The sequence below is a fragment of the Haliotis rufescens genome, unplaced genomic scaffold (assembly GCF_023055435.1).
Source record: "Haliotis rufescens isolate VD_foot unplaced genomic scaffold, xgHalRufe1.0.p SCAF_15, whole genome shotgun sequence".
NCBI classification, from domain to species: Eukaryota; Metazoa; Mollusca; class Gastropoda; order Lepetellida; family Haliotidae; genus Haliotis; species Haliotis rufescens.
Window position 1 is genome coordinate 26,360,215 of NW_025963835.1, and position 13,110 is coordinate 26,373,324.

A 13,110-nucleotide genomic window follows, 5' to 3' on the forward strand; every position below is an offset into this window, starting at 1 on the left:
TAGCTGTGACATTGCGATGACGTAGGTGGAACAGTCGAATGTAGCGATCCTGTGCAGGGGTGGTAACTCTTGGTCGGCCGGTTCTCGGACGGTCTGCAGTGGAATTGAACTGTGTGCATCGGTCATAAAAGGCGGCAAATGGGCCTGTGGTGGACGTTGAAGTGGCGTGCAACAGAAGTCTGTGATTCCCCTCTTTGGATACGCCCTATGGCGATGTTCCGATCGGCAGCACTGAGTCTCGGCATTTTCGAACTTGAAAAATGTTGACAATTGAATGGCAAATTATTGTCTTGGGCTTGCCTTTTTATAGCCACTACCACGAGTTACGAATGCCATAACTTGCACGTGCATTTCGCTTTACTGTTTTCCTCCATGACATTTTTGAACAAGTGTGAAAAAAATGACATTTAAGACATTGCAAATCGACAATGGCTGCGTTTCTTTTTTTGAAGAGTGTAGTATCAGTCTTGCTGTCAACAGGCTAAAACGTTTTGTAGCGATGAAGAGCATTTCGTTCTCTTAATGAACGTCTTTTTTGACTTAACGTTCTTGAAAAGCGTTTCGCTCAATAAACGCCTTGCAGATGAGTTGAAGGTGAACTGGTCTTCAACGTCGCATCCAAGATAATTGTACTTATATAGCGACGTGCATGCACGTGAGTGAGTGATTGAGTGAGTGACTGAGTGGGTGAGACTGGTTTTACGCCGCTTTTAGCATCATGACGGGGACACCAGAAATGGACTTCACACATTGTATCGATCTGGAGAATCGAACACGGGTCTTAGGCGTGACCTACTAATGCTTGAACCACTAGGCTACCCCCCGTCCCTCGATCGAATGAGAGTCTGTGTATTGCACACTGAAGTTTTGATAACGTGGACAAAATATGCAATATGTGTTAAAGAAGAAAAGAACAATATTTATATATCTCATTAAAAAAATCAAACAATAACGTTATCATAAATCTGTATCAGAAGATGAAATACAACACAAGGCATATGAAGATATATATTGGGGATAGCGTTATGGTCCATGTAGGGGTAACGAAAAGCTCAGTTGTCTAAGTGAGTAAGGTGGTCTAACGCCGCTTTTAACAGTATTCCAGTTATATCACGGTATGTCGGCTTAATGTAGGAGGAAAGCCCAAAGTGATGCAGGTCTCAGACGTTTACCACTTTGCTAAAGCCAACGAGCACGGGTATGGTGCTGACAAACCTAGAAACATAATCAGGACGAACTGGGATTTGAACCCACAATTATAAGTTTCTGGTGTGATAAAGGGACGCAACTTTGCATAGCGAATTGCGGCGCCTAAGACGACTGGGCCACCCGTGCCCCCGCATTAAGATCGAAGCGGCGGTACATTCTTATATGGGTATACCTCACTGTGTAAGTTATACACACTCAGCGGTTCTCCTAATTAATCGCCATCCTTCAGTAGCATATAATTATGCTGCAACCATAGTAACCTGTCTTTCTGGACCGACATCTAGCGGCGTGTTGCCTTTAGACGTGAGAACGCTTTAAGTGGATATTAGTAGACCTATGTTTACCATTGTTAGAACTCAGTGTTCCGGAACACTAACTGACAGGAAGCTTTCAGAGCATGTAGCGTCTATAATAAAGGAAGATTTATGTATTGGTTAGACCACTGGGATTCCATGTCTAAACCTCGCCTGTGTGTTTAACTCGCCAATTCAATGATGAAACACCGGACTTAAGTTGTTCAACCTATGTAAGCCATGGCTACCATTCAGAACCTTAGCATCTAAAATATTAAAAAAACATTATTTTCACCTGATGAAGGAGTCAGTATATACTCCGAAACGTTGTTCCTAATAATGAAGTTGACATCCATAAATTCTCTTCCTTAACATTGTTCTGATAATTATAAATAATTATATATATAATTATAAATATATTCGGGACGCGGGTGGCCCAGTCGTCTAAACCTATGATTGTGGGTTCGAATCCCGGTTCGCCCCGATTATGTTTCTAGGTTTGTCAGCACCATACCCGTGCTCGTGCGTTTCACCGAAGTGGTAAACGTCTGAGACCTGCATCACTTCGGGCTTTCCTCCCACATTAAGCTGACACGCCGTGATATAACTGGACTACTGTTAAAAGCGGCGTTAAACACACACGCACACACACACACACACACACACACACACACACACACACACACACACACACACACACACACACACACACACACACACACACACACACACACACACACACATGCACGTCGCTATATAAGTGCAATAACCTTAAACGCGATCTTAAACCCCATTTAACCTCGCCTCATCTCTTGCTACAAGTGATGTAGGTCACGTGTTTATTGAAAACACAAAACTACGGACAGATGCGACGCACAAAGACATCACGGAAAGATCGTACAACGGCGGTCACGTATGTCAATGACGACAACTGAAATTAGCATCTCTAATTAGTAACAGCAGGAATGGCAACGTGACAGGACATTCGTGTTCATCTTTAGAGGTACTGAAGCGGTTCACGTTACAGCATAACAAGGCTGGCTGAAGAAACGTCGTAGTTTTGATATGTTTATGTCGCTGCGTGTGGCATTTACTAGCAAAGAGTAAACAAGTTGTATCAAAGTCCACTTCATTCTGATTCCTGGCTATTGAAACATATCGAAACGAAAGTATTTCTGTGTTTGTTTCTACCTCTGTAAGAAATGAGGTGCAGTGGGGTTTAACGTTTAGTTCAGAATTATTGTACTTATGTATTTACTATTTTTTACCCCATAACCAACGTTAAATAAATAATCTCAGACACTCAAAATTAACGGGATAATCTCTCTCTCTCTCTCTCTCTCTCTCTCTCTCTCTCTCTCTCTCTCTCTCTCTCCCTCTCTCTCTCCCTCTCTCTCTCTCTCTCTCTCTCTCTCTCTCTCTATATATATATATATATTCCGTTCATGCTGACAGCATGAACGGATGATTTGTGATAATGTTAAGTTATATGATTAGTGGAGACTTTAGACGAAGGTCACATATAACCCGTATCAAAGTCCCCAAACGTTTGAACATGACTTCAGCGTTGACATACTGCAATGATTTAGGAAGGGGTATTTACAAAAGACGACTGACATCCTCGGGGCGTTCAGTGTTGTGTTTATCATTGCTTTAAATCTACCCGACCATGCCGGTGAACACAGCTTCTGGTTTCAAGCCTAACCTAGATATTGGGTTGACAATTTGAATGAAATATCTTAAGCAGCCACAGCTACATGACTTTGTTGACGATGGCCGCTTGTTGGGGTTGTATTTTCTTTATAGGGGTGCGTGATCACGGATGGCTGGACACGTGAACACGGGTGGAGCACGCAGGTGACAGCGCATAAAGGAAAGAAGAATTGGGTCAAAGAATGAAGGCCAGTGACCCTTCTATGTCAAAGAGTGGTGGTGTGCCCCTGTGTGTGTGTGTGTGCCCGCGCGCGTGTATGTGTGTGTTCGTGTGTGTGTGCGCGCGCCCGTGTGTGTGTGTGTGTGTTCGTGTGTGTGAGCCCGCGCCCGCTCGCTTGTGTGTGTGTATGTGTGTGTTCGTGTGTGTGAGCCCGCGCCCGCTCGCTTGTGTGTGTGTGTGTGTATGTGTGTGTGTGTGTGTGTGTGTGTGTGTGTGTGTGTGTGTGTGTGTGTGTGTGTGTGTGTGTGTGTGTGTGTGTGTGTGTGTGTGTGTGTGTGTGTGAGCCCGCGCCCGCTCGCTTGTGTGTGTGTATGTGTGTGTGGTGGTCTCGCTATCGCTCTGTGCGTGTGTGTCTGTGTGCATGCGCGTGTGTGTGTGCATGCGTGTGTTTAAGACATCCACTTATTAGTTCGAGAAATCTGGAGAGACTAGTTTTTTTCTCTCACTCTCCAAACATCTTGTGATTTTACAAATATATACCAGTCCGAAATCTGCTGTGGACTATAGTTAAATATGAACAATGGTGCATACAACTGCTACTACAATTTATGTGAATAAACATTAGATGTCTACGACCAGCGTTACGTGTAGTCAAACACTGAGTAAGAGTATGGTTTTACGCCGCTTTTAGTAATATTCGAGCACTATCACGGCGGGGGACACCAGAAATGGGCTTCACACTTTATACCCATGTCGGACCCGGGCCTTCGGCGTGACAAGCGAACACTTTAACCACTGGGCTACCCCACCGCCCCCTTGAGTTAAAAATTACTTGGAACCCTCCACTTCAGCAGACTAACGGGATCGGGTGGTCAGGCTCGCTGACTTGCTTGATGCATGTCATCGTACCCATTTGTAAAGATCGATGCTCATGATGTCAAATACTTGATTATTCACAGACCGCCGTCATATAGCAGGAATATTGCTAACAAACAACAAACAAACAAATAAACAAATACATTGATTAGGATAGAAGTACAAATATGCAATGAAACTGTCAGCTCAAAATGGCCTACCCACACCTTTGTCCAGAACACACTAGGCCTGCTTCCGTCATTAACAATACCACCCTATTGAAGTTTAAGGTAAAAGCTATCAACAAAAGTTAGATTCAAATTTCCAAAGTTAATGAACTGTTCGGAAGGTGATATCAGGATGGCCATATTTATCTTCGAATTAACTCAGTTCGGAAAAGTATCTTGATCCTCAAGGGTATCAGTTAACTGGTTTATGACTGGACACAGACGCCCCTGGTGGAAATGAGGTACCATCTTCCTCCACTGATCCATATCATGTACCCGTGAAGATCCGGGGTAGAATAGGGCTTCAGCAACCCATGCTTGCCGTAAAAGGCGACTATGCTTGTCGTAAGAGGCGACTAACGAGGTCGGATGGTCAAAGTCGCTATTTGGTTGATGCATGTCATCAATCCCAATTGCGTGGATCGATGTTCATGATGTCAATCACTGGACAGTCTGGTCCAGATTCGAATATTTACAGACCGCCGTCATATAGCTGGAATATTGCTGAGTGTGGTGTAAAACAACAAACAAACAAACCAAATCATGTAAAAGAACAGGTAACAACATCATGGCTTTGAAGAAACTCAAAGAACGGACAAGATCCAGCGTGACTCGTTTTATGCCTTTCAACGTGATCCAACCAGCATCTTACCTCGTCACCTGATAACCTATATAAAACTATATATTATGGGTAATATTTGTTGGGCCCCATGTAGAACCACGGTGACAAAACCCTTGACCAGTTACTTCACCAGCCCAACTCTAAAGCAGGACCCATGTGTACCCGCTGGCGGGACCACCCACCACCCGTTCATCACGTCACCCCGCCACCGCACCCCACCCACCACTCGTTCATCACGTCACCCCGCCACCGCACCCCAGCATTCATACCTGTACCCCACACGATCTTCTGACCCAACAGCCGTCCATCAAAGAAAGAAAATTACGCAACCGAAACAGTCGGGGTATGTACCGAACAAGTCGTGCCCCCCCCCCCCCCCCCCCCCCCCCCTCCCTCCGTCCCAAGATGACATCCTAGTGGCCTTGCACTGCCCCCGACCTTCACCCCTCATGATGGTATTGTCAGTTTACGACCATTGACTATTAGCCTCCGGGCAATACTCCATTGCACGGAGACAAACCATCTCATATAGCTGTTTCTTTTGAAGTAGACGGTATCTCCGTCGGGGTTTATCAGTAACACTAAAAGTAAACAGCTGCGTCTAGGAGCACGGGTTAGCTAAAGACTAGTTTTTATCACCCTAAATTACATATGTGTACGGAGGCCCATTAGGGCACAAAATCTATTTTTTAATTTTTAAAATTCAGGTTCTGGCAACAGCGTCCGATCCAGAAAGTGAAACCTTGGGAAGTTCATCATCTTCCAGAGGCAAGGGGGTTAACTGACAACAGTTATCTGACTTGTCAGTGAACTCCCGTTCCGATGACTAATCTATTAACTCTCTTGCCTCGGCTAGGTGGAAGTTCGTTTGCTGAATTTATTTGATCTTGAATCAACATAGTTTAAAATAGTTTTCAAGATAACTTTTAAGTTAATAACTTGAATTTTCACAATAGTAGCTTGTATTTTCAACTTATTTTCAAGATAATAAAACAAAATGTCATGGCCCCAATGGGCTTGCGTAAATGTGTGCACAGATACAGGCTGGGTAAATATACATTAGTAATATAACCATTAGTCAATATGACCCACAAAGGCAGGTTAACACTTTTAAAAGGTCATTTCATATTTGACTATCAAAGAGCGTGGAGACTTGACTTGAAGAGGGACCTTCTTTGTGTGTAGGGGCTCGCCCTGTCCGTGCCAGACAGCCAGACATGATACGTACACGTGTAGATCACTAAAGCCATGTCTGATCCTTTAACAGTTATCCCGACATGGGTACAATGCGTGATGCCCATTTCTGGTGTCCCCCGCCGGGATATTGCTGGTATATTGCTAAAAGCGGCGTAAAACCATACTCACTCACTCTGTAAACAGATAATTCTTTGTGGGCAAGGGGCGGTCAGGTAGCCTAGTGGTTAAAGCGTTCGCTCGTCACGCCGAAGACCCGGGTTCGAATCCCGACATGGGTACAATGTGTGAAGCCCATTTCTGGTGTCCCCGCCGTGATATTGCTGGAATATTGCTAAAAGCGGCGTTAAACCAAACTCACTCACTCACTCACTCACTCACTCTTTGTGGGCATGTACATTTGACACCAGCCGCTTCAGAGATCATTTCCTGAGTGAGTGTGGTTTTACACCACTGTTAGCAATATTCCAACAATATGACGACAGGGGAAACCAGAAATGGGTTTCACACATTGTACCTAAATGTTAGGGAATCAAACCGGGCCTTCGGCGTGACGAGTGAACGCTTTAACCACTAGGCTACCCCACCGCCCCTATTGCCTTGTCTAAAGGTAATTAAGGTTGTTTTTGATCACGTATGTATAAAAGCATTGCGTCTATATGATCAAAATTACACCCAAGGGAGAAAATTTATATTATGGATGTCGATTTCTTTATTATGAGGAAACTCCGAAACGTTGTGTTCCTCATAATAAAGAAGTTGACATCCATAAATTCTCTTTCTTATGTGTATCACTTCTAAACGCCTTTCAAAGACAAAATTACATCCAAATTTGCGTACATTGACGCTACTTCCTGACATCATACTGATTTACTTAATAAGTAAATATACGGATGTACGTACAACCGTTTAGAATGTGTATAGTGAAATACTGTATCACAAAATATAACATTGATACACACGCGAGTAGAAATAACACTTTATATCTGACGACTTTCAATCTGCTTAATGACACAATGGTTTTCAGAGTCGGGTCATGAAGACAAGAAAGACAAAATAAATGGAACATTCAGTAAACTACGGTTATAACGAACACGCTTATAACGAACTGACGGATATAACGAACTTACTTTTTTGTCCCTACAATTTGCTGTAGTTATGCTGTATATGTGCTTATAACGAACTACGGTTATAACGAACTAAAATTAGTGGTCCCTTTGAGTTCGTTATAACCGTAGTTTACTGTATATCCTTTTATGTCAAATAGGAATCAGCCCACGTCCTTATGAAACGCAACGATGTAAGTAATATCATCGTCTCGGCCATCCTCCTCCTCCTCCTCCTCCTCCTCCTCCTCCTCCTCATCATCATCATCATCATCATCATCGTCATCATCGTCATCATCATCATCATTGTAATCATCTTTTTGTGATTAGAGACCGAAATTTACTGATTCAAACGCTTCGATATCTGTTAAACATCCCCTTCACATGCACCTATATACATATGTGTATATATTTGCATAATTGTGTTAAAATAATACGTGTGTATACTTGTCATGTGAACGCGTTTGCTCATGTGTGTATATTTAAACGAGCAAATTTACACCATGTCTGGAGCAGGTGCAAATGTAAATTTACACAGGTGCAGATTTGCACTGTATGCATATGTTGTAAAGTGAACGCTTATTCCAAAGCCAGAGAATAATCTAATTAATATATCTGTTGATTTGCCAACTCCAAACAAATGGGAAGCAGTTTTGTTGACGGTAACTAGTATACAGCAATACCACGCGAACATTCAGAGCTGGGCGGACAGTATTTTCCCGGGGTTTCAAGGAGTAAAAAAAATGTCTACACATTACATAAAGAAGTTGTGTACAGATTACATCAAACACATAATGATTCATGCGAAGATTTCTGTAAAGTAACTCTCTTCTCATTCGACTTTGACTGGAAAACAACATTGTTGAAAGTCATGAACAGACTGATGAATATGAGTGCCTTACACTATTTACATACAGTAAACTACGGTTATAACGAACACGCTTATAACGAACTGACGGATATAACGAACTAAAATTAGTAGTCCCTTTGAGTTCGTTATAACCGTAGTTTACTGTATATCCTTTTGTAATGCAGTAAACGAGGCAGCCTGTCTTCAAGACACAGCACAGGGGCGGCTAGATTCGAGGGCTGGTCAAAAAGTTCTAAGCCTGACTAACGTTCAACTATGGGCCATAACAAAGTGAACTGGTCATTGTATATGTATTACATTGTTTGTGTAGTTCATTGCAAGTGTATTTGGTCCTCTGAGGCCGTTTGTATATTAGTGACAGCCAGTTGAACGTGATAGGGTCCAAATGGACACAGGAATGGAACAGAACGATTACCGAACAGTCAAGTTTTTGTCTTTAGAGAAAAGTACTCCCCAGGAAGTCATGACCTGGCACCAAGTGATTTCCACCCGTTTCCTAAACTGAAAAAAACACCTTCGTGGAAGGCGCTATGACGACAACGATGACCTCAGCGCTGCCGTGAATGGGTTTTTCAGGGTAGCTTCAGAAAACATTTTCCTGACTGAAATTGAAAAGCTTCACTATCGATATGAGAAGTGTTTTGAAAAGAAGGGAGATTATTTAAAAAAATAGAATTACACTTTCACAATTGTTGGTTTTGTTTGTTAGACTTAGAACTTTTTGACCAGCCCTCGAATGCATGAAGCATGCGTACCATCTGTCCCGGGTTCTTAATGTGCGTTCAATGGGTTGCTGTTCTTAAACGTGTTTGGTAGGTTGCACATCATCAGTATATCGATGAACACTTGGTATGCGAGAGAGATTGGGTTATTTATTCCAAGCCTCACAATATATGCATGTACATACTCTACAAACTGCATGCTGTCGTAAAGAAATTCGAGATGAACAGTCGTGACATGCAATTTTTTTTATATATTTTCATTGTCAAGTGTAAACTTATATCGATGTATCAACTTTATTTTTAAAGCAAATACAACAAGAACGTTTTGTCCAGATGAATTCCAAAATATAAAAAGGCAAAGGAAACACACTGATAAGTGTCAGCATATATTAGGCGTATTCATTATATAGGAGAAATAAAAGAACAACCGGAAGTGACGTGTTTAAGAATTTGCACTAACGAACTATAATAATGTGGGCACGCGGGGCGAACTATAATAATGTGGGCACGCGGGGCGAACTATAATAATGTGGGCACGCGGGGCGAACTATAATAACGTGGGCACGCGGGGCGAACTATAATAATGTGGGCACGCGGGGCGAACTATAATAATGTGGGCACGCGGGGCGAACTATAATAATGTGGGCACGTAGGGCGAACTATAATAATGTGGGCACGTGGGGCGAACTATAATAACGTGGGCACGCGGGGAATCGAACCCTGTTCGTCAGTCTAGGCTACCGCACTACCATATCCGCCAACATCTGACAACTATATGATACAGTAGGAAGCCTCAATTGATCCTCTCTGTCACCTTCAGTCAACGGGGTCAAGAGGTCACCGAGGCGACACATACAACTTTGCTTGTAAATGTGTCTGAGACAGGATCATTATAGTACAGGAAAACTACAAGTACGATATCTTTTATTTATTTAACATTTTTGTTTTTAAAATTATAATCATCATCATCATCATCATCATCGTCGTCGTTCTTATTATTATTATTATTATTATTATTATTGTGTACCGATTAAAATTTTAAAATGCAGCAAAGAGGGTTTGGGTGATCCTGGCACAGTCAGTCTGGTTAGGCTCATCATTAGCTCATGGCCCTAGGGACTTCTCCCAGGAAGCGCTGCCTAGTCAAACCCACCCAGAACTTTTCGGGGAATGTGAAGACTCCCCAACACTGCAGCCTATTATTATCATTATCATTATTATTATTGTTGTTGTTGTTGTTGTTATTGTTATTATTATTATTTGTTGAGCAATCACCTAAATACGTTTGGATAATAACACACGTCTTACAATTTACACCTCAACCCTGATTAAAACCTTATTTATTACAATGTCAGACAGAAATTCTGCACGCACGCGTTCAAAAATAGAACATCCGTTGGTAGATCTGATCCTACATGTCGCCATTATTTACGAGCTAGTAGACGGGTTGATTAAAACAGCATACTGCAGTGTGTGTGCGTTTACACTGAGCACGTAAATCAACACACAGATATGATGTCATTGTTGGGAATTTGCGTAGAAAAGGAGTGTTATTGTCTTCACAAGACCATGACGATGCTTGAAATACGAAATAGCTCAGCTTAACTTCCGACAGCATATATTTCAAATACATCACTAGAGGTCTCGCTCCCCAACTGCACTTGGATACTTGGCTGGGAGTGTAGCGCACTTTGCAAGGTAGTCGCAATGTTGCCGAACAAGACTTAACGCGCACTATAGGTTTAGAATTTACACAACGACATACCTTGAACATACCTTTGCACAATAAAACTATATATAGTCAATGAGACCCTGTTTAGTCTCTTAGTAGGGTGGAGTCAACGGGATGGTTGGTCTTTAGGAGCATTGAAGGGGTGGGGGTGTCGGAGGGTGCGAATGCATGGTTTGGGTGGGGTGGGGCTTGACTGAGCAGATCGGTGAAAAACCAGTTGGGGAACAAGACATTGTAGGAGCGCACGTAATGCTTGGCTGATCATCGGAACGCTTAGTGTTGTGGCCAGTTCATCAAGTATTTCACGACATGACGGTGAAATACATCACACGAGAGGCACTGGTTGTTATAAGTGAAAGTATAGTAACAATCCACCTTAACACATTTGGGTATCTATATATGATACTAAAAATGACGTTTGAAATAAATAAAATGCTCACGGAGGGGAGGGTTGTGGTATTAATACGCCCTCCTTGTCAAAATACATGTAATTGCAACCTGAATAACTGTTAATGTTCTGTATGCTTAACAATGAAGGTAACCTGTACGCTAGTCATCCGCATAGACCGACACCAGCTCGTTCACTGCACAGGTAAACAAGCTCTAAATAATTACAGGTGAGAAGAAGACGCTACTTACGAGAATTCCGACTCCAATAACAATGACGAAGTAAGCGACGATCACCAAAATGTCCCCATAATGGAGACGTGACGTATTTTCCACGTCCATTTCGGCTGTCCGTCTTCAAGAAGTAAACTTCAAACCTCTCTCTTCCTAGACTGGCTCTGACCTACCTGCCAGCCATTCTTTGCCGTCTCATGAATATTCAGTAGCAAAGAGGATCACTGAAGCGTTGCTCGGGTCAGACGCAAATATCAGGTGTGGTGTACAGCAGGGAGATCCCCCAGCTCCTGTGTTCTCACTTGTTTAAGCAGATATTGACTCTGTATTGAATACAGCTAGGTGAATATTGTATCGGCTGGGGAAACATGTCGTTGGCACAGTTTTTCTTCATGTGTTTTTTGTCAAGCAATGTGTTGTTAAATACTGCAGTTGATTTCGTGCCTTATCGACATACATTCATACCTGAACGTATAAACAATGAAATTAAAATTCTTACAGAAAACCTTTTGTTGAAGTAATAAAAATCCAATACATCTTCCTCTCTGTGTCATTTTTATCCATATTTCATCTGCAAGAACCTGCTATGGGTCGAATCCTATGTGTTACCGTTATGATCCTTGAGGGGCGGCGGGGTAGCCTAGTGGTTAAAGCGATCACTCGTCAAGCCGAAGACCCGAGTTCAGTTCCACACATGGTTACAATGTGTGAAGCCCATTTCTGGTGTCCCCCGTCGTTATATTGTTGGAGTATTGCATTTACGCGGCGTAAAACCATACTAACTCACTAAACGTAAACGCCTAGTTTTCTGCTTCTGACATTAAGATGTCACGTCATGATGTAATGTAATACTGTTTGAAGCGGCGCTAAAAACAAACTCACTCACTCTATCTTCCAAAGCCAGCATGGAGTGCAACAACAGGTGAAACTCACATTAAGCTTTAAAGGGGCACTTGGCGCAAGGAACTTGGCATTCCTTGTTCTTCTGGTAACTCTATGAAGGGCGTAAATATAATGTTAACGTTTACCCTAATTACACAGCGAAAGGGGCGGTGTGATAGGTTAGTGGTTCAAAAGAACCGTAGAAGGCCCGGGTTCGTTTCTGAACATGGGTCCATTTCTGAAGTCCCTCGCCGTGGTTTTGCTGGAATATATCTAAGAGTCACTCATTAAGAGAAAATGTCTGAAGTTCAAACATACTCACTCACTCACTCACTCACTCACTCACTCACTCACTCACTCACTCACATGGAGAAAATGTCTCAAGTTCACTCATCACTACTAACAACGTCTATACCTACACTGACCGCCTCCGTGGTCTAGTGGAAGAGCGTCCGCCCGGCCGCGTCATACCAAAATATGTTATTTGTTGTTACCCTGTCTGGCGCTCGGCATTAAGGGCCTAAAACAAGGACCGGTTGGCTCGGAGTCAGTATACTGTGTCTGAGTGTGGTATTCATGTTAAACTGCGGCATGGCATCTCAGTGGGCTCGCACTAAAAATCGGCACGTCGCTACATAAGTGCAATAATCTTGGACGCGACGTTAAACCCCTTTTCACCTCACCTTACCTATGTCTCCACCAAATGAGTAACAATCTGTTGGGTGATCTATTATAATCCATAACCAATGATACATATATATTTACATTAATTGTTCTCAGTTAACCTGATAAACAAGTTATCCGTTTGTTATTGCCTAGTTTTTGAAACATAGCTCACAGTATAGTTTGGCAGATATACCACATGTCAACAAGCCTAAAAATGCAGGGTCACGCCTTAAACAT

At 42.6% G+C, this 13,110-nt stretch overlaps 1 protein-coding gene across 3 annotated transcripts in view; it reads right to left on the bottom strand.

Annotated features, from left to right (window-relative positions):
- The window catches only part of LOC125380108 (sodium/glucose cotransporter 4-like), a 75,137-nt gene extending 63,537 nt beyond the window's left edge, over positions 1 to 11,600 (bottom strand). Inside the window, exon 1 of one of the 3 annotated variants that reach the window (XM_048396392.1) lies at positions 11,344 to 11,600. In XM_048396392.1, the coding sequence (XP_048252349.1) occupies positions 11,344 to 11,433 (90 nt within the window). In that variant the 5' untranslated portion in view covers positions 11,434 to 11,600. The remainder of the gene's footprint in view (positions 1 to 11,343) is intronic. The other 2 variants (XM_048396391.1, XM_048396390.1) reach the window with 2 other exon arrangements.
- Positions 11,601 to 13,110: the final 1,510 nt, after the last annotated feature.